The sequence below is a fragment of the Trachemys scripta genome, chromosome 5 (genome assembly GCF_013100865.1).
Source record: "Trachemys scripta elegans isolate TJP31775 chromosome 5, CAS_Tse_1.0, whole genome shotgun sequence".
In the NCBI taxonomy this organism is placed as follows: domain Eukaryota; kingdom Metazoa; phylum Chordata; order Testudines; family Emydidae; genus Trachemys; species Trachemys scripta.
Genome location: NC_048302.1, coordinates 88,219,543 through 88,238,973, shown reverse-complemented (window position 1 = coordinate 88,238,973; position 19,431 = coordinate 88,219,543). Strand labels below are relative to the sequence as shown.

The window sequence follows — 19,431 nt, the reverse complement described above, 5'->3', positions numbered from 1 at the left end:
AACCAATTATTTGATGAGACTGGTTGTAAAGAACCACTCATCTCTGAATCCACTGTTTTTGGTGGTGATATAAGAACTGGAATGCCTGAGGAAACTGCCTTTATGTTTTCTTGTTAGCCAGTGTGGCGAAACAGAAGTTTACTTTTGTTGCTGGTTTGGTATATCCTATAGGTGATTAGCCACCAGTCTTGGGGTGTATCTGCCCTATTTCTCAGCAGTTCGTCCTGATTTTGGTATCCTCATTTGTGACCCACTGAGGCACGATTACAACTGGACCCAGGCTGGAAGGGTGTCTGGCCTGTGAAGAAGATTATTCGAACCATATTTAGGGTGAGAACTTGCATGCAACCACTTTCTTTAGTGTATTAAGCTTAGTTTGCCTGCTATGTTTTATTTTCTTAGCAAACAGAAGGAGGCAGATTACTATCTCCTTAACTACTTAAAATACACTTGTTATAGTTAATAAATTTATTTCTGGTTTACAATATAACCTAGTTTGTGATTTCTAAGTGGGGGGCGAGAAGTTGTGTATAATTTTGGGTTTGTACTCCAAGGTTGGGGGGAGGAGGGGTTTGGACATCTGGGTGCTGTGGCAAGCCCTTAAGCTGAGCCTTTTCAGAGCGGATTTTTGTCTCTCTGTGCAGCTGGGTGTGGCCCTGCCTGTGTGCTTGGCTGGAAAAGGCTGGGGAGCCCCAGCAAGACCAGCTAAAAGGGAGCCCAGGCTGGCAGAATAGTCTGACTCAGTGGTGTCCCAGCACACCAGGTGACACTCCCGGGGGTCCAACCCCTCACACATGCACTCCTTTTAGAAGAATCACATCCATCCTGGATGATTTGATTCTTATAAGCATTTGATTCTTACAGGTGGAATTGCAAAGAATGGATGAAATTGATTGTTATATTTTAAACTAGCTTTTTTTATTCAATTGAGAAACATCTCATTTACCATAATTAAATTATTTAGACTTTAAACATACTCAACATGGAACAAAACAATACTAACATTCTAACTGAGCAACAGGCTATTAATCATTTTATTATCCAATTATTTAGCTGGTGTATTAATAATTGCCTTGAATAAAAACTGTACAGCATGTTACAACTTTACACAAAGTGAGAGTTAGTGGAGCTATATAACCTTTTAAGGTAAAGATGCAAGGATACAGATTTTAAAATCTCACATAAACTGCAACAAATGTAACATGAAAGTGCATTACAGACTTTTGTAGCATAAATATAAATTGTTTAACAGTATTGATTCACATTAATATTTATTTTAGTGTCACCATCTGTCAGCGGAGTGGTACATCCGGCACAATGCAGTGGCGTGGTCACTGATTACAAACTTGTCTAATGTTCCCTGGATCACTGCACAACCCACAACGTTGTTAACTTCCTTTTCAATGCAATGTAGGTTAAAATAATCGAAGGCCCTGTATAATAGGCCATTTGTCAAAGTTTTCATCACATCCTTCATCTGAGTCAAAGATGGAACGATTACCTTGTCACCATCAGAGTCTGCTTCTGCATCGTTTTCGGGTTTCACTTCAAACTGGTCTCTGATCTCAGTCACAATGTCCTCTTCAGAGACTGGTTGTATAACAAAAGTATTGTCATTGATGTCTATCCACTCTTCTCTTGGTGGTTCAACAACAATTGCTTCCTCTATGGGTGCTATGACCAGACTTCCTTTTTTCCAGCAATTGCGGATTGTTCAAGCATCAGTGTCCGTCTAAGCATTTGCAAGCACTAGAATGGCATCTAAAACAGTGGTTTTCAAACTTTTTTTTCTGGTGACCCAGTTGAAGAGAATTGTTGATGCCTGTGACCTAATGGATCTGGGGATGAGAGGTTTGGGGTGTGGGAGGGGGTCAGGGCTAGGGCAGAGGATTGGGGCACAGACTTACCTCGGGTGGCTCCAGGTTAGCAGCGCAGCAGGGGTGCTAAGGCAGGCTTCCTGCCTGTCCTGGCACCGTGGACCATGTTGTGTCCCGGCCAGCAGCAGGTCCAGCTCCTAGGCAGAGGCGTGCAAGTGGCTCTGCGTGAGTCTCACCTAACTCTAACCCTAACCCCCCCTCCCATCCCCAGCTCTTATTGGCTGGAAACCGGCCAGTGGGAGTGTGGAGCCAGTACTCAGAGCAGGGGCAGTGCACAGAGCTCCGTGGCAACCCCGCCTAGGAGCCGGACCTGCTGCTGGTCGCTTATGGGGCGCAGCGCAGTGTTGTAACAGGTAGGGATTAGCCTGCCTTAGCCGGGCAGCATCGCCGACGGGACTTTTAATGGCTTGGTCAGCAGTGCTGACCAGCTCTGCCATGACCCAGTGCCTTACATTCCGTGACCCAGTACTGGGTCGCGACCCACAGTTTGAAAACCACTGATCTTCCTGGCAATTTCCACAGAAGTGGCTTTGCTGTTCTCATCATCGATATGGTGTAACACCCTGTGCAGGGGCGGCGAGTTGTATGAGCCCGTGGCGCCCGGGCTCTATCAAATTCAGGGCCCGGGCGGCCCAGCTCCACCAATGTTTGGGGCCGGGTCTCTCCCGTGACCCTACCTGCCACTCCCGCACACCTCCCCCGAGCATCCCCCAGCCCCACCTGCCGCCACCACACCAAGCGTCCCTGCCTGCCCTGGGCAGAGGGCGACTGCCCCCTGCAGCTTCGTGCTGTGCTCCCTCACTGGCTGCTGCCAGCTATAAGGGAGTAGCGCCGGGGGCAGGCTTGCTGCACCTGCGGAGGGAGGAGGCACATAGCAGCTCCCCTGCCCCCCCCCCCCCCCGCTGGCGACTCTGGGTCGGGGGGGCGGGACTTATCCTGGCTGGACCTCATGAGCAACAGCCTGGGGGGCTTCGATGAGTGTCGTGCGGGGGGAACAGGGAGGGGCCGCTCTCCCCCGGAGCTCGCTGCTGCCGGCGGGGAGGGCTGAGGAGAATCCTCCTCTGTGGCCCCCTGCCCCAGGCTTGGGGCAGCCTGCCTGCTGCACCCAAAACTCCTCATCCCTGGCCCAGCCCCATGCCCTGCATCCCCTCCTGCACCCCAACCCTCTGTCCCAGCCCAGAGTCCACACCCAGCACCCAAACTCCTTCCCAGAGCCCACAGCCCTCCTGCACCAAACTCTCTCCCAAAGCCTGCACCCCAAACCTCCTCCTGCACTCCAACCCCCTGCCCCAGCCCAGAGCTTGCACCCAGCATCCAAACTTTCTCCCAGAGCCTGCATCCCAAACCCCCTCCCACACCCAAACTCCCTCCCAGAGCTTTAGGCAGGTGTGTGTGTGTGGGGGGGAGGGGCGGAACTTGGACCCATTCTGGGCACCACCAAAAATTATACAAACCTGCCGTCCCTGACCCTGTGAGCCATTTGCTTGTGAAAGTACACCTTGGCAGTTCTGATAATTCTCTGATCACATGGCTGAAGGATAGAAGTTATGTTCTTTGGGAGGAATTCAAGTCGGATATTCCTCAGTGCTACATCTTTCGTCACATGGGCTGTGCAGTTGTCCACAAGTAGCAAAATCTTTCTCCTTTCCAGGCCCAACTTTTGATCCCAGTCGTTCAGCCACTCACTGAATAGATAGCCTGTCATCCAAGCAGATGCATTGGCAGCAGGGTGGCTGCAAGATGTCTCACATTTTTCAAACACTGTGGATTTTGACTTTTCCTGATGATGAGGTCCTTTTTCTTACCAATCATGGAACAGATGAACAGACCAGTAATTCCTTCTTTAGACTTCTTTCCTCCTTTTTTATTGTCTGATTTAACCATAAAAGTGCCATCAGGCAGGGCTTGAAAGTAAATTCTACTTTCATCTGCATTCCAAATGTCTTCTTCAGCAGAGTCCCGTCTTGGTTCAATCCGCTCGTTTTCTAACCATTCTTTGTGTACCCTAATGTCTGCATCTTTGGCTTCTCCAGGCATTTTCTTAAAAACAATCCCCTCTTGTTTTTTAAAGAGCTCAAATCAGCCAGTGTTGGCCTTGAAGTCAGTAACACCCAGGGCTGCTGCCAGTTCTACTTTTTGCATCACCAATGGTCCACTCAGAGGGCATTTCTCTCTGGAATTTCTGATCTGCTTTATAAGCGCCACCTCAACCGTAGATGCCCTTGCCTGACCTCATTCTTTTTCTGTCCCCTTCATTTTGTATGATGCTCTCCCTGGCTTTGAGAATCTTAGACAATGTAGGTTGTGGACTGCCCAATTTCTGAGCTGCTTCTCTTTGGCAGGTTTTGGGAAAACTATGGTGGGACTCTAGAAGGTGGCATTTTCCATCTTTCTTTTTCCTGCCATGTTGACTCACACATAAATGGCACACCTTGTTTCTACACTGGGATTATACTTCAGACACGCTACGTGCCTAGTAATGTGAGATGTCATCAAATTCAAAACAGCTTTATTGGCTTTTTATGTGTCCTTGCACTTGATTATTGTATTACAAATAGTCAGTTTGCCCCAAAATGATCCTTATATGTGGACTGCTTGATTCTTAAAATTGGAGTATGTTAGCAGGGTTAGTATAGGAATGGTTTTGTCCCAGTGGTTTTGATCACTGTATGTGGCTGATGCTTATATCAGTTATTCTTATAAATGGAGTGCATTCGTCCTTGGTTTTCTGGGATGCTGCTAACACTAAGGCCCCTGCCAGCTCCTGGCTGGTCCCTTGAATGCTCTTGGTGGTTCCAATGGCACTGGCTGCAGCTGCTGGGCCCTGTACACCTATTGCCCCCCTCCCCCCCCAATCTTAAAGGCGTCTCTCCCAGCCTAAGGACCCAGATCTCAAGCAGTTCTAGGAGGCAACAAATGAGGAAACAGGGATGGGCGCGAGGGTCAGGCAGGGAGCCACTAAGAGGCCCACCCAGAAACTGCTGCTATGGCAGCTTGGCCGTGTAAAGCCTGGTTTATGAAGCCAATGTCCTAACCCCTGACTCTGGAGCCAGCTCGCCCTAGCCACGTGGAGCGGCACCTGCAGCGGGCCCATGAGCTGCCTTGACCTGGGGCGTCTCGCTCCCTCCCGCGCTGGGATTCAAAACTCTCTACAAAGCCGGCTTCTTCCCTCGGCCTCTCGCTGCCCTCCCCCGCCGGGTGACTCCCGCAGGGCCCGCGCTGCTCTCTGAGACGGGGCCAGTGCCGCGGGCCCCGCGCGAGGGGCTGTAACGCGCCGGGCTGCGGGTGTCCGCGCTCGGGAGCCTTGGCCTTTCGCCCCTCCCCCTCCCTTCCCACAGGCGCTGGGCAGCGCGTTGCTAGGCAGCAGGATCATGGGAAGGACACGTAAAGCTTCTACAGGAGGAAGGGGGCGGGGCATCGGGGGTCACAAGATTTCACCTCTCAGGCAACGCCGGTTCCTCCTTAGCCTGGAGGGGAGCAGCGTAGCTCAGCCTAACCTGTCAGCTCCGCACCCTCACGCCTGCACGTCGTGGTGGCGATCGCAGCCAATCAGGGGCGCGGCTGCGGGAGCAGGGCGGGCTGGTGGGGGCGGGTTCGGTTGCTCTGCGCGCTGGAGGCGGGGCTTCTGAGTGAGCGCTTCCTGCCCTCCCTCCACCCGCGCGCTGGGACTCGGTGGCGGCCGGTGCAGGAGACGGTTGCGGCGGCTGCGGGGATCGGCTCGTCCTCACCCGGGAGCGGCCATGGCGCGGCGCCGCTAGGTTTCCCTGCGGGGTCGGGTCGAGCCGGGGCCGCTCCGCGAGTCGCAGGCCGGGATGGGGCCGGGGGGCGGCCGGCAGGGCCCGGAGGCAGCGGGAGGCCGAGCGTCCTGCCGGGCCGCCGCGCTGCTGCTCCTGCTGCTCCTGGCCGCGCCCGCCGGGCTGCGCGCCGCCCTGGAGGAAGAGACCGGCAGGAACAAGGAGCCGCCGGCGCCGCTACAGCAGCAGCAGCCGCAGCCCGCGGTGCAGGGGCTAGATCCGGCCCGGGCCGAGGTGAGGCGGGGGCCGTGTGTCTGTGTGTGGTGCTGGGGTGTGTCCCCCGCTCCTTCTCCTCTGTCCCCCCGGGTGCACAGGGGCCGGAGCCCCATGGCAGCGTCCTGGGCGGGGCGGGCCCGCCTGTCGCACAGCACCCGGCACGGGGCGGATGAGGTCGGGGTGGGCGGGCTGCGGCGGGGGCAGACACCCCGCCTGGGGGTGAGTATCGGGTGTCTCCAGCTTGCTGTGGCTTGGTGTCTCCTCCCCCGCCTGTTGAGCGCTCCTGGGTATCAGAGTAGCAGCCGCAAAAAGAACAGGAGTACTTGTGGCACCTTAGAGACTTCTTCGGATACATATATGCATCCGAAGAAGTGGGCTGTAGTCCACGAAAGCTTATGCTCTAATAAATTTGTCAGTCTCTAAGGTGTCACAAGTACTCCTGTTCTTTCTCCTGGGTATGTGACCTAGGGTGGCTCTGCAGAGTCCAAGCTTTAATCTAAAAGAAAAGGTGTTTAGCCCACATGGCTGCCAAGTTAACCTTGATTTATATAATACCTAACTAATAACAGGTAATTAAACTTAATTGCAGCGTAAAAGGCTGTATTCCCTTGGCCTTTCTGCAAACCTCCCATTGACGTAATGGGGAGTCTAGCAGTGGATCGAGAGGCATGTGCAATCTTAAATTGATACCCTGTGCACAGAACTGAATTAAAAGTGGATTTTGTTCCTCTCTGAATAAAGAATGACCATGGCTCACCTTCCTGAGGGGATAGGCTGGTTAACTAGATCCCAGCATGTATGTTGAAGCAAAGCTCTAATGGCTACAAATGAACAACAAAGAGGAAGTCATTCATGCAAACATACTGGTGTCTTATACTTTAACTATTCAAATGTCATGTTTTTTCCAAGTGTTCTGGATCATTTAATACGGGCCATTAATTAATCAAGCACATTAATCCTTGGTGGGTCCCCATGTTAGGGAATGCTGCTGCAACACTTTGACCATAAGCTTTAGGAGGAACTGTGGAAGCCCTTTAGTATTCCATACTTGACACTGTGAGGGCAGAAAAAAAAGGGAAGCAGAGAGAACATGAGCAGTGTAGGCTAAAATGTAGAGCGGAAGGCATGGAGCAAGACCAAACTGCAAGAGGAAAACAGTTGACGCAGCAAAGTGGATAGAGGTGATGAGATTGGGAAGACAGGAGTAAATGCTAGTGAGGAATGAAACATGAATGGAAAAATACTGTCTTTATTGTATTCCTAGCCTAATAGAAGTTTAAAGCCAACCCACTCCCCCAACTATTTAACTTTGCCCAAAGGCCTGCAAGAGCTAATGAAGCTTTCATCTAGAGCTTGTTGAGGAGTCACTTTAGACCCAGACATCTGGTCACGGCTTGTTATCTCAATCATCTGTCCTCTTATTCTTTCCCAGACTTATCAAGTCTCTGACTATACAGTAGTGCTTTCAGAAATGGAAAGTAATCATTTCCATCTGGCTGAACAGCAGTGTTTTTTTAAAGCAACTCTTATGGGAATCTTGGAGCCTAAGAAGGAATAGGTTATTGAGGTAAAGTTAATCTGTCATTAGGAAAAACCTGAATCTGTACAGGGATATCAGTTGTTAGGTTTGTCAACATTTACTTCTGAAAGGGGAGACTTTCAATGGCCCAAAGAGCAGTTAGGCACCTAATTCCCATTTGTGCCTCCGAAAATCTCCCTAAGTACCTTGTTCTGGACTGTCTTGAGGGCACAGAATAGGGTGGTGTTTAGGAAGTGTCTAGTATATTTTGGACATTATAGCAATCTAAATAATGCTAAGTATGTTGCTGGTAAACATTTTCCTTAACTCCAGAAAAATTTCACTTTGCTCCTTGTCTCCACCTCCAGTTGTTGACTTCATATTCATTGGTATGTGGGGCTGACAGGCAGGGGCACGTACAGTATGCTAAGAAAGAAACAGTATGCAAGAAACTAGAACCTTTAGCCAACAAAACTTGACTCTTTAATCTTGATTTTCAAGTTAAATCTGTTAATGCATCTCTAAAGAATTAGGTACTTTATGTTCACCATAATTCACTTGAGAGTTGAGACTATTTCTGCTATAGCTCTTTCTGTAAGAATTGACAAGTGATGGATGATCATGGGATGCAACAAAGGAGCCTGCAGGCTGGGGAGGAGGGATAAATATAGGGTGAAATTTTATTTGCTAGAAATTGGTCTACCGAAAATGGGACATTAAGCTGGGGATTTGGCATTTGATAAAATGAACAGCAAAACTTGGCCACGAAAAGTAAGATGACAGTCTGAAAGCATTAATCTGATGACAGCGTGTTTGCTTACATGCTAATGAATCTGCATTTGAGGAAGTGGGTTTTAGCCCACAAAAGCTTATGCCCAAATAAATTTGTTAGTCTCTAAGGTGCCACAAGTACTCCTATTCTTTTTTTTAGATGTAATACAGTAACCCGAAAACTGCTTGCTTCACTGATCTTCCAAAATAATAGAAAGAGCCATGTATTGTAAATTGCAGTGTTGCCGTGACTTGAATGTACCTTCCATTTACTGTGATAGTGATCGCTATACCTAAGTAATATCTGTACAAAGGTATTTCATTATTAATCATAGCAGGATATCATAGGTTAATGACTGATCACTATAGTCCCAGATGGGTGGCAGTCAGTAGTAGTTAAAAGATTCTGATTGAAGGAAAACTTCAATAATCCTGCTTGAAAATATTCTAATAAAAAGTATTAGACCATAATGGTTTGCAATAGGAGAAAACTAGAGTTGCATTCTTTTGTGAGTTAAATGTTCAACCTTAAGCAATCATTTTCTTCTTTTACAGAAATGGCCCACGGCAGTTCCTCCAGTTCATCTTATCAGTGAAGAATCTGCTGATAAAACTAATTTGGGGTTTATTCATGCTTTTGTGGCTGCCATATCAGTCATCATTGTGTCAGAACTGGGGGATAAGACCTTCTTTATTGCAGCCATCATGGCAATGCGTTATAATCGTTTGACTGTAATGGCTGGTGCCATGCTTGCCTTAGGACTGATGACATGCTTATCAGGTTAGAACTCTTTGCTGCCTTTCTCAGAATTCACTGATTAAATAAATGCGTATAGTCTGTTATCCTTAAATCTTAACCAAAGCGAAAATGAATGCAGCAGGTATGCAGGATTTATTAGTAATTCTTTTCTATATAGCGTTAAGGGCTACTAGCTTTTTTTTTTTTTTTTGCAGTCTCTTATCATATAAATTTTATGCCATTCAAAGTAAATGCAATGGGATCATATAACTTCATTCATTAGTTGAAGACAGAGGGCACTCAGAGGTGACATGTATATTGATATAAATTGGACTGTCTTGGACTTTTGCTTACATACTGCTATGTAAGTGTAAATGAGATTAAGGGCCAGGTTCTGTGATGCTTTTTCTGTGCAGTACGCAGAAAAAGTAGCCAGGGTCTGGGAGGGGAAGGTAGCTTTAGACATCTCTGGGATTCTGGGGTGGCACTGCCCTCAGTATAAGTTAGAGCAGCTCCAAAGGCTGCTGTCGCTGCAATTTACCATGGTGATGCTCTATAGCTCAGAATACAGGAAAACAAAGTGTTTGTTCTGTAATAGATCTCTGAACAGTGAACTTACAAATAGTAATAATCAGTGGTCATCCTGGTATCATTTAACATATAATGTAACTTATTTTCTTTCAGTTTTATTTGGCTATGCCACCACAGTTATCCCCCGAGTGTACACATACTATGCGTCAACTGCACTGTTTGCAATTTTTGGCATCAGAATGCTTCGGGAAGGCTTGAAGATGAGCCCAGATGAGGGTCAGGAGGAGCTGGAGGAAGTTCAAGCAGAAATCAAGAAAAAAGATGAAGAAGTAAGTCATAAAGTACTTAGAAGTCATGACTAATGAAACACTTAGGCCAGTTAGGTTGCACAATTAAGGAAGCGCGTGCATGCGGGTTGCTCAGCTGTATATATGTGTAATAAGAGTCTGATGCAAAAAAAATGTGTGGTTAACAATAACCTGAAAACAGACAGAAATGCCCCTCTTCACCATGGACCACATAACAGAATGCCCCCTCTGCTAATTTCCTGGAGACTGTTTTAACAGCTGGCTGTAATTCTCGGCTGTATAACTGCATTTTGAGGTGGGAGAGAGAAGTGAACTGCCTCTTCATATTTCAAGCATGAATTCTATATATCTTTCACCTGGGGCTTTACCAGCCAGAATGTGGACAGCTACCATTGCTGCTGCTTTTATTTATAACATTTAGGTAGAGCAGGGGTCGGCAACGTTTGGCACGCGGCTCGCCAGGGTGCTGAACGTTGCCAACCCCTGAGGTGGAGTAATACTGAAGCTAGTGTTGCTGCAGGTGTCCTTGTGGACATAACCTAAGCAAAATACTGCAGCTATAAGGAATACCGTTAATACAATTTCTCTGGAGCATTAGTTTTATTTCATTTATTATTCTTGTCACTAATTTTACTGTCTTCCCCACTCCTAACTCTAGAGCTACCACTGTTTATCATCATAATAATGCATTCAGTTTCTTCTCAGTATAATTAAAAATAGCATAACAGCTCATCATATATCATTTTCTAAAATAAACTCTTTTTCTTGCTTTAAAATGCTTATCCTATGTTTCTGCCTACTTTGCATATTTGTAGTAGGAGCTAAATATTTGGATTGTCTAAATGTCCAATTGTACAGCTTTGAGGCAGACAGTTACTTGGAGGGAAAGGGTAAGTGTAGATATGTAAATTGTAGGTAACCTTGGTGGTAGGCAGTACCTTAAATATTCAACAGCTAAGTTTATTGTTCAAAGTCTAACTGTCCTGGGTATTAAATTATTGGGTTTACATTTGAGCAGTATTTGTATTGGGATATTTGGATAATATTTCAGTTCTTCTGATGGGCTTCTTGTTTCCAGTTCCAGAGAACAAAACTATTAAATGGGCCAGGAGATGTGGAAACAGGGACAGGCACAAATATACCTCAGAAGAAGTGGCTGCATTTTATTTCTCCAATTTTTGTTCAAGCTTTTACTTTAACGTTCGTAGCAGAATGGGGTGATCGTTCTCAATTGACAACAATAGTCCTGGCAGCAAGAGAGGTGAGTGTGATCGATACAAAATGTCCTTTTGTCCTGTTTTTGAATATTGGCAGCAGATGATGTAGAGAGACAGATGGTGTATCCTTTATCAACCCATCAAATTCTCAGATTCTCCTTTGTAGTTTATTAGATATACCCAGTTAATGTTGGGAGCATATGGAGGCATGAATCTGAAGGCAGTGTGGTTATTTCTGTGCATCCTCAATACCTGAGGTGTAACTGTTACAGTCTCCCTCTAAAGATAGTTATATTGTTTACTGCATGGTTTGGGACTGCAAGTGTCATTTCTGGAAAAAGCTGTTTTCTCTCTTCAGCTGTACAGTATAAGATTTGTCACTTTGTTCCATGCAATAACCATCATTTAAGAAACCTTTTTGAAAATGTAGGCTAAGCAGATATTGCTATTAAAACTATTTATAGCTTTAAAGAGGAGCTTGTAATTTGATCAATCCTTAAAACTGTTAAAAGCTGATTGTTTCTTAGAGTCCAAAATGCATTATCTTATTATATGTACCACTATTAATTGTGAGCTGCTCTGAAAAACAAGCATTAAAATACTATTTCTATTGATTGACATCAACATTGCTGCTAAAGCAAGGAAGAAAATGAAAAGGGGAATCCACTTAAGTTTCTGGTCTGCTGGAAATGGAAGGGGAAAGATAATCTTTCTAGATAGATGCATACATGCTGCATATCTCTTTCCTATTACATATTCATATTACATACGCAAATATTATGCTTGCAAAATCAAGCATTCAGAAAGTAGGAACCGCCACAAAAAAGGTTGTGTGTGCGCAACCTTAATTTGGCCTCTTTGTGCATATGCATTATGATAGTATTTAATTACATTACATACTATTTTTCCACAGGACTCTGGCCTTTCAGTGCACAGGATGGACCTGGCCTGGATATGAGTATTTCACAAACACTGACTATCTTTACAACACCCCTGTGAGACAAGAGGCTATGAGACAGAAAGTTTAAGATCAAAAGTATCCGTGAATATTTGGTGTCCAATTTGAGACTCCCAAGACCTTCAAGCTTGTGTAGTGGAAGAAGCTGTTGTCTTGGGACCCTTGCTTCCTCTGTTGCAGAAGTTGGAAGAAGTATAGTGAATGAGGCAGGGGACTGCCAGAAGAGAGAGGATGGTCTCCTGGTTAAGACAATTTAGTGATTTCTTGGAAAATTTGGTTCTATCCCTGCCTCTGTACAGAGTTCCTGTGTGATGCTGGGCATATTGCTTAAACAAAACTTTTCACAGGTGGTCACTAATTGTGTTTCTAACTTTCCAGGTACTCATCTTGAGACCTGGGGTCTGATTTGCAGAAGTGCAAGTTTAATCAGGTCTTGGGAAGTCTCAAGTTGGACACCCCAAATTAGTGGATACTTTTAACCTTGCACACACTCTGCTTTATAGTTCCTCACCTCACAGGGGTGTTGCAAGGGTAAGTCGGTTAATGTTTGTGAATGACTTGGATACCGTAGTGATGAGTGCCATAGAAAAGCACATGAGAAAATTAATAATTCTGTCATCAGACCAGGGTTTGAATAGTGTGGAGTTTTCAAATAGTATTTGAACAATGAGGTGAAAACAAAATATTGAGTAGCTGCTCATTAAGTGAACCTTATCTATCCCGGGCACTGAAAGAGGCAGGCATCCTGTGATCGTGTATTTAGACTGATTATGTATGTAGTTACATAATAATGCATACGCACCAGGAAGCTGAATTAAGGTGTCTCAGGCAACCTGAAGTTTGGCATTCCTAACTTTTGAATGTTCAACTCTGGAACTTTTAATGTATTGTAAATGTCAGGTTTGAGTTATTTATTTCGGTCTTTTTATTTTTGGGAGTTGCATTACATTGACACCCACATGAGTCATCAGCAGGGTTGGAACCTTTGGATCCTCCACACAAACCTCTGCCACTTGAGCTAGCAGAATAACTGATAGCAATAATAGGTTGTCATCTTCTGTGTACCAGCACTAGCTGTGTATGAATCACATTTTGCCAGAGGGTTTCACAGATTTGCTGACAGCACAGGACTGATGAGACTCAGTAATTTTGGGTTCCATACCAGTCTGTGGAGGGGTGTGCTCTAGTGAGCACAGTCCCTTCTGCCCATTCCCTCCCCCCAAATGTGACCCCTTTTTGCCTTGTCTCCTCCAGCCTTTCCCTGTCTTCTTTCTTCTGCACCCATGGCTCCTCATCCCAATCCAGTTCTCCCTTGCCTAGCCAGTACCTGTCTCCCCTACCTTGGGCTCCCTGTCACATCAGTTGTTTTCTACATCTCCAAGGATTGTTGTCCTAGTCTCCTTGCTCAGCCAGTCCCAATTTACTCCCCTTCTGGGTCTGATGTTTCCCTGAATAGACTTTTTCTTCTCTTTGCTTTCTAGAGACCCTCCGCCCCTTCCCCATGCATTCCTTGTAGGGAAGAAATACTGTCATTTCTTTTTCCTTCTGTTGAGAGTCTAAAATCTTTCCTTCCTAGAGGAAGTACAAAAAGTTTCAAAAATACAAATGACAATTAGGTACCCAGCTGCTACTTTTGCATTTTGAAGAATTCCCCAGGTCATCGTTGGTGTTAACAGTCTAGGATTGTTAGTTATATCCCGACTACTATAAGAAGGTAAGACAGAAGGAGAGGATACCTTGAGAAGCTGTGTAACACTTACCGCCGTGTTTGTTCTCTATAGCAGAGCAGTTGTCTCTTGTCTTTTTATTTACCCTTCCAGTAACCTTTTTAACAAAAATAGCAACTCTAAAGCCTTTAACTTTGTAAAGTGGTTTGTAGGCAAATCTTAGCTATCCATTTAAGTATTGGATAAGTAAATGTATGCAGTTGAAAATTTCATCCAGTGATGTTACAGTTGTGACTGCTGGTAAACCTAGAATAGAATAACAGTTGCCATCTAGGCTAAAATTTTATACCTATATTTCCAGTCCTAGTCCCTCTGATTTCATACTACTTTGGGTGGCCTTTTTAGAGAAGGTGCATTGGCCTCATGAACCTTGACAGAATACTTCTGGTAACTAGCATGTGCTCTGACTACCAAAAGTTCCTCTTTACAGTTTGACATTTTCTTAACTTTTGAGTTAGTGGTGTTCTAATTGGTAGTTTTGCTTTGCTTCTAGCCAGCTGTCAGCCTCCACCCTAGAAGTGGCTGCTTTTCAGTGGTAGATAAACAAAGTGAATCCTGGGTCTGTTATGGCACTTTTCAACCATCTTTAAGTGGTTTAATAGGCTGCTCCTGATTGATCAGATTTCAAGTCTTTTTCTGTTGTGACTGTTCCTCAGTGTTGCAGGAAACAACTGCTATTAAGCCATGCAAAACCCCTCAGAGGGGTTGACGATATTCTCTGGGGATTACCTTGCCTTGCAGCAAACTAAGAAAGCATAATTTTTCCTGGTAAACTGCTGTTTGAGCCTTGTAGGTTTTCAACTGTGCTAATGTTGATGTTTTGTGTTTGCATAGGATCCCTATGGTGTGGCAGTGGGAGGAACAGTAGGACACTGTCTTTGCACTGGGTTAGCAGTTATTGGAGGAAGGATGATAGCACAAAAAATTTCTGTTAGGACTGGTAAGTGAAATCTCATTCTAACTGAAAAAAGAAATACTCAATACATCTATAGCTGGCTTCAGGGACCATCGGAATGAAAATGATGGTATGTGCACTTGGGATGCAGTTAAAGGCAGTGTTTTTAATGCTAAAGAAGGTATGTGAAGGAGTTTAAAACGGTGTGTTTAACTTAATTTTTGATTGTCACACTACCAAACTCACTGGAGGCTTTTATAGTTGCCTTTAGCACTTATCACTTCCACCTCACACCCTTCCTGTGAAAACTTAATCCTCTGCCTTTCACATGACTGCACCTCCTGCAGGTATAGCTACACCGCACACTTCTTCTAGTGGCAGGTAGAGTACATACCTGCGCGCCAGCATGGGTATAAATAGCACTGTAGATGTCGAAGCATGGCTAAGTGAGTAAAGTGAAGACACACTTGAGCCATGCGGTATGTACCCTGCATTGTTCTCTCCTCGCCCAAGCAGTGCCTCCCCCATCTACGTTGCTATTTTCACACTGCCTCCCTGTTGCCAGAGTCTATCCCCGACATGTGGAGCTACACACCACAGTGTGGACGCAGCCTGCTTTTCGCTGTAGCATGTAGCGACGCATAGCCTACATGCCACCGCAAGTAGAACCAGCCAAGCTAAGATTGTGTGTTCCTTGCAACTTAGTGCTGGTTGGTGCTATGTCCAGGAGCTCAATCATAATCACGTTTGGTAATGTAGCAAGTCTTTTCTTTCTTCTTTTCTTACTGTGATTTCAGTTTCAGGTGGGTATTGAATTCCAATATCAGGGGTTTAAAAGTAAATTAAGATGAGGCACGTAATTTAGCTCCTGGGGTATGGAGGTGGAAGAAAATCTTAAGCATCTAAGAAACGCAAAGTATGCTGTCTGGCAAACAGCAGCAGAGATTCTACCCTCTAGGAGTTTAGGCTCGGTCTTTCAAAGGAGAGGAATTAAGGGGGTTAGAGAATCCCAGAGCTATTGTACATGTGGAACAACTGCTTTTCAGAGTATCTGCTGTGCATAGCAGGTGTTTTTTATAATATTTTGACTAACAGGGATATGCCCATCTTGGAGGCAGGCCACAGCTTGTTCCAAATGTAATAGTCTTATTTTCTTGACCCCAGAAAGGGTACAAGACACATCAAGAAAATTCATTTCTGCAGCAATAGCGTGTACACATTTTAAAAGTAAATACTGTTCATGAAACTTAGTTCCCTGTTTACACCTGCCAAGGAAACATTAGTATCTCATCAGCAAATAGTGACTTAAGATGCTGCTGAGAAGCATCATGATACAATTTCTCTGGTCACTGGGGGTGGAGTTGTAATGTTTCTAAAGTCAGATTTTCAGTGCTGGTATAATCTGGAGAACTATGCTAGCAGTACTCCTCAACATTTGCTCTTTGTGACTGCACCTTTGCCTTAATGTAGAGTAAAGTAGGTTTTTTTTCTTACTCCTGTCAGCCAAAACTTCCCAATTCCAGGGGAGGAGGCTGCACTTTACTCTGGTTTATGTATAATAGAGTTAAAACCAGGTTTCATTTTAAGGGTCAAAATTTATTCTTATTTACATCTGTGCAGCTAGCCAGTAGGATGACAATAGACACACCTTGGCAGGGTGTTGCATGAGCCAGAAATAACTTCCAGTGCAGGCAGTTTAATCTCTGAACTGTGCATGTTGATGTGGAAGTCAAGTCCATGAAAATGGACCCCTCATGAGGCATGGTAGAAGTGCATTCAACTTGTTTTAAAACTATTTTTACCTGTACAGCATCTAACTTTTTTCTTTTTTGTTTTTCAGTGACAATCATAGGAGGCATTGTTTTCTTGGCGTTTGCATTCTCTGCACTATTTATAAGCCCGGAGTCTGGTTTTTAACAAGCTTTTTTTCATTGTCTTTAAAAGAGCAAGGATTGGGAGGAACAAGCTTGTCCTTGTGTGTTGCTGTATATAATGTACAGGTATTGTTGCTAAACAAGCACTGAAAATGAGATACTGCACTTCTATAGCAATGATTTGTCAGTTTGGCACATTCATGGACCCTGTGCCATGAAGATCTGCTTCCTGTCTGGTTTGCAAGGTGTATTTAAGTGGTGGTTGGGTGACTCACAGGATTTGAGTCGCTTTCTTGCTTGCTGAACCTGATCAGATGGCTTTTGAGGATCTGCATCCACAAACATGAGGCTTCCTTCCTCTGTTCCACATGATCACTATTGCTGTCTGTTCTAGAGCTTATCCATCTGGCTAACTGAGCAGCTGCCTTGCCAACAGGCATTTATGATGTTACAAATTTCCCAATAACCAGTATGAGAGAGAAAATCATTGACTCTCACACTTCACTTCCAGGATACCCTAGTAGCCTAAGAAACCTGAGGGCAGTTCCCAAGCCATTAAGTGACTGAACCACCTATTGAAACGTTTAGAATTAATTTTAAAAAAGCAAATATCTTAATCAGGGGCATTTGGTATGAAGTCAACAAAAGTGCTGACTCACGATGTACTGTTTTCAACAACAGACAATCTGGCTAGATCTGATTTTTCTTTTCTTAACCAATTCTTTTTTGTATTAAGTTGAAAACTTATAATATACATCATAGTAATAAAATGGTCAATATTTGACAATGCTGCATTCCCAAATTTGAACAATAATGCAATTCTTACAGATTAAGATGTGTTATTTTCTTTAATAGTGTAATGGGGGGAATGTAAATAAAACAGTGGTGTCTCCATTTTAGTTACTTTCAACTTCTTTTTTGATGGTGGTTCATTTAATTCCCTTAGCAGAGAGCGAGGTAATGGCTTCTTGCGTGCACTGAGGGAGAGGCTCGCTTCTTATCCAGGTATGGTTGAAAAGGGAAGCGATGTTGATTTTGTGGCTGGAGTGATAAGATGTCATGACAACTTTGCACAGCTTTATTACCGGAATATATCTGTAAGCACTCTGCCGTTTATGCAATGTGGAGTTGGCTTCTGAATTCACACCAGGTGCATGGCGTATAATGAAATGTTTTAAGCTGAAATACATGAAGTAGCAGACTTCTGTAAAGTGCAGTCCGTGATGGTTGGCTTTAGCAGGTGCTCTAGGACCAGGGGTGAAAGTGAGCTGCACCGACCCATACCCAGCCCACATTAAAGTGCTGCTGCGGCAGTGCTTTAATGTCCCTGCCTCTTTTGCCTCCCCTGTCGGCAGCCCTGCTGGTAGGGTCCATCCTGGCAGGGCCATCGACTGGGGATGGGCAGCGACGTTAAAACACTGCCGTGGAAAAGGGCCCTGCAGCGCCCTAATGTCCCTGCCCTGTCTCCTCCTCCTCTCCCCCCCACCCTCCTGCAGCCTCCGACGGGCGGGGCAAAGGGAGCAGTTGCCCTGGGGCTGGCAATTTAAAAGGGCCCGGGGCTCCGGACGCTGCTGCCGCTAGTGCAGCATCAGTGTCTGGAGCCCCAGGCCCTTTAAATCAACTTGGGAGCTCCAGGTGGCACAGGCCAGGTGGCCTGAAAGGGCTGGTTAGGGGATGCTGACCCCCCCAGCCCCATCCCTTCCGCCCGAGGCCCCGTCCCTTCCGGGGGCCAGAGCCGTCCCCCCGGCCCATACCAGTAAGTGTCCTGACTTACTTTCACCCCTGCCTAGGACAAATATAAATACTGAGTCTGACAAAGTGAAGACTTGAATAGTTGTAGGCTTGAAGTGTAACTTTCAGAAACACTTGAACTTGAAACTTCTTGGGGCAGGCAAAACTTGACCAAAAAAGCAATTGTCTAGCTGCCCTCAGATTATATAGTATGTATGTACCAAAGAAACTGTACCTTTAACTGTAGTAATAGCCTTCCCACCCAGCACTGCATCCTAACTCCAAAGATGTTCCTTCATATAACCCCCAACAACAAAAACCTAAATGCACCCCTCTAACGTGCCTCTTAGAAAGATTAGTTGAACAATGAACTGCACGTATACTAAAATAAATGTTAAAGTGGGTTACACCAGCATCAAACTTTCCAGAAAAATGAACCTGGGCATATTTTATTTGGATTAAGTTGCTTTTTAAGGTGTCTGAACATCTGTGTAAGGTTATGGAAATAAAGTGAATCAAACTACTGGTTTTTAGCCTCCCATTCTCAAACTCCTACTAATTGCACTAGAGTCTCCAGATCACAATACCTATTACTACTTCAGAAGGGTTCTGGTGGTGACTTCAGCATCACAAATGGGGAATCTGACTTGTCTAAATAGCTGGTGGCTCTTTAAGGCCTGAGGCTGCCCAACAACTGAGTCCCAGTGTGACTTTCAACTAAGTGTTTCCTAGCCTACGTGCCCACCAGGGTCTAGTAACAGTCCCACAGATGTGACCTGACCACACCTAGAGCTTGGGCGCCTGCACAAAAAGACAGCTGAGCTACCATTGGGAAATTGTGAGTGCTCAGTAATTTAGAGGGGTTAGGGATCCAGAGCAAGGGCTTGAAGCCAGCTCTCCCACAGCTAAAGTGAGTGCCCTACCCTCTAAGGGAGTGTCTCATTTTTCCTACCCTTGCATGGGCAGCTAATTGCAGGAGAAGAATGTTCATGGCTGAAAATCCAGAACACCACGTGACATTTCCCTTTGGGCCCTCAGTGAAGTGCCTAGGGCTGCAACTCCCATTAAACTAAGTGCCTAAATTCCTTTGAAGAGCTGGCCCTGCCCCTTTGCTCTGCATTTTGCTCCTATTCAGCTGGCTGGCTTCTGAGAATCCCTTTCTTAGGGCTTACCTTCATGTACAGTACCTGTGCAGCTGTAGTGGAGACACTTCTGTCAGTGTAGTTAGCTACTGCCTGTAGGGAGGTGGATTAGGTCCATGGGAGAAGCTCTAC

General features: G+C 45.4%; 1 protein-coding gene across 1 annotated transcript; it reads left to right on the top strand.

Annotated features, from left to right (window-relative positions):
- The first annotated feature begins 5,522 nt into the window (after positions 1 to 5,522).
- TMEM165 (transmembrane protein 165) lies at positions 5,523 to 18,682 on the top strand. The gene is made up of 6 exons (XM_034771736.1): positions 5,523 to 5,905; positions 8,733 to 8,958; positions 9,601 to 9,776; positions 10,834 to 11,016; positions 14,492 to 14,597; positions 16,393 to 18,682. Exons 1-6 carry the CDS (start codon positions 5,690 to 5,692, stop codon positions 16,467 to 16,469), a joined length of 984 nt encoding a protein of 327 aa, XP_034627627.1. The 5' UTR covers positions 5,523 to 5,689; the 3' UTR covers positions 16,470 to 18,682.
- The last annotated feature ends 749 nt before the right edge of the window (positions 18,683 to 19,431 follow it).

Bases quoted from the DNA above. Each gene is read 5' to 3' on its own strand.
- TMEM165 (XM_034771736.1), top strand. From the start codon at position 5,690: ATGGGGCCGGGGGGCGGCCGGCAGGGCCCGGAGGCAGCGGGAGGCCGA. The intron at 5,906-8,732 runs GTGAGGCGGGGG...CTTCTTTTACAG, and splicing joins TAGATCCGGCCCGGGCCGAG to AAATGGCCCACGGCAGTTCC. The intron at 11,017-14,491 runs GTGAGTGTGATC...GTGTTTGCATAG, and splicing joins TAGTCCTGGCAGCAAGAGAG to GATCCCTATGGTGTGGCAGT.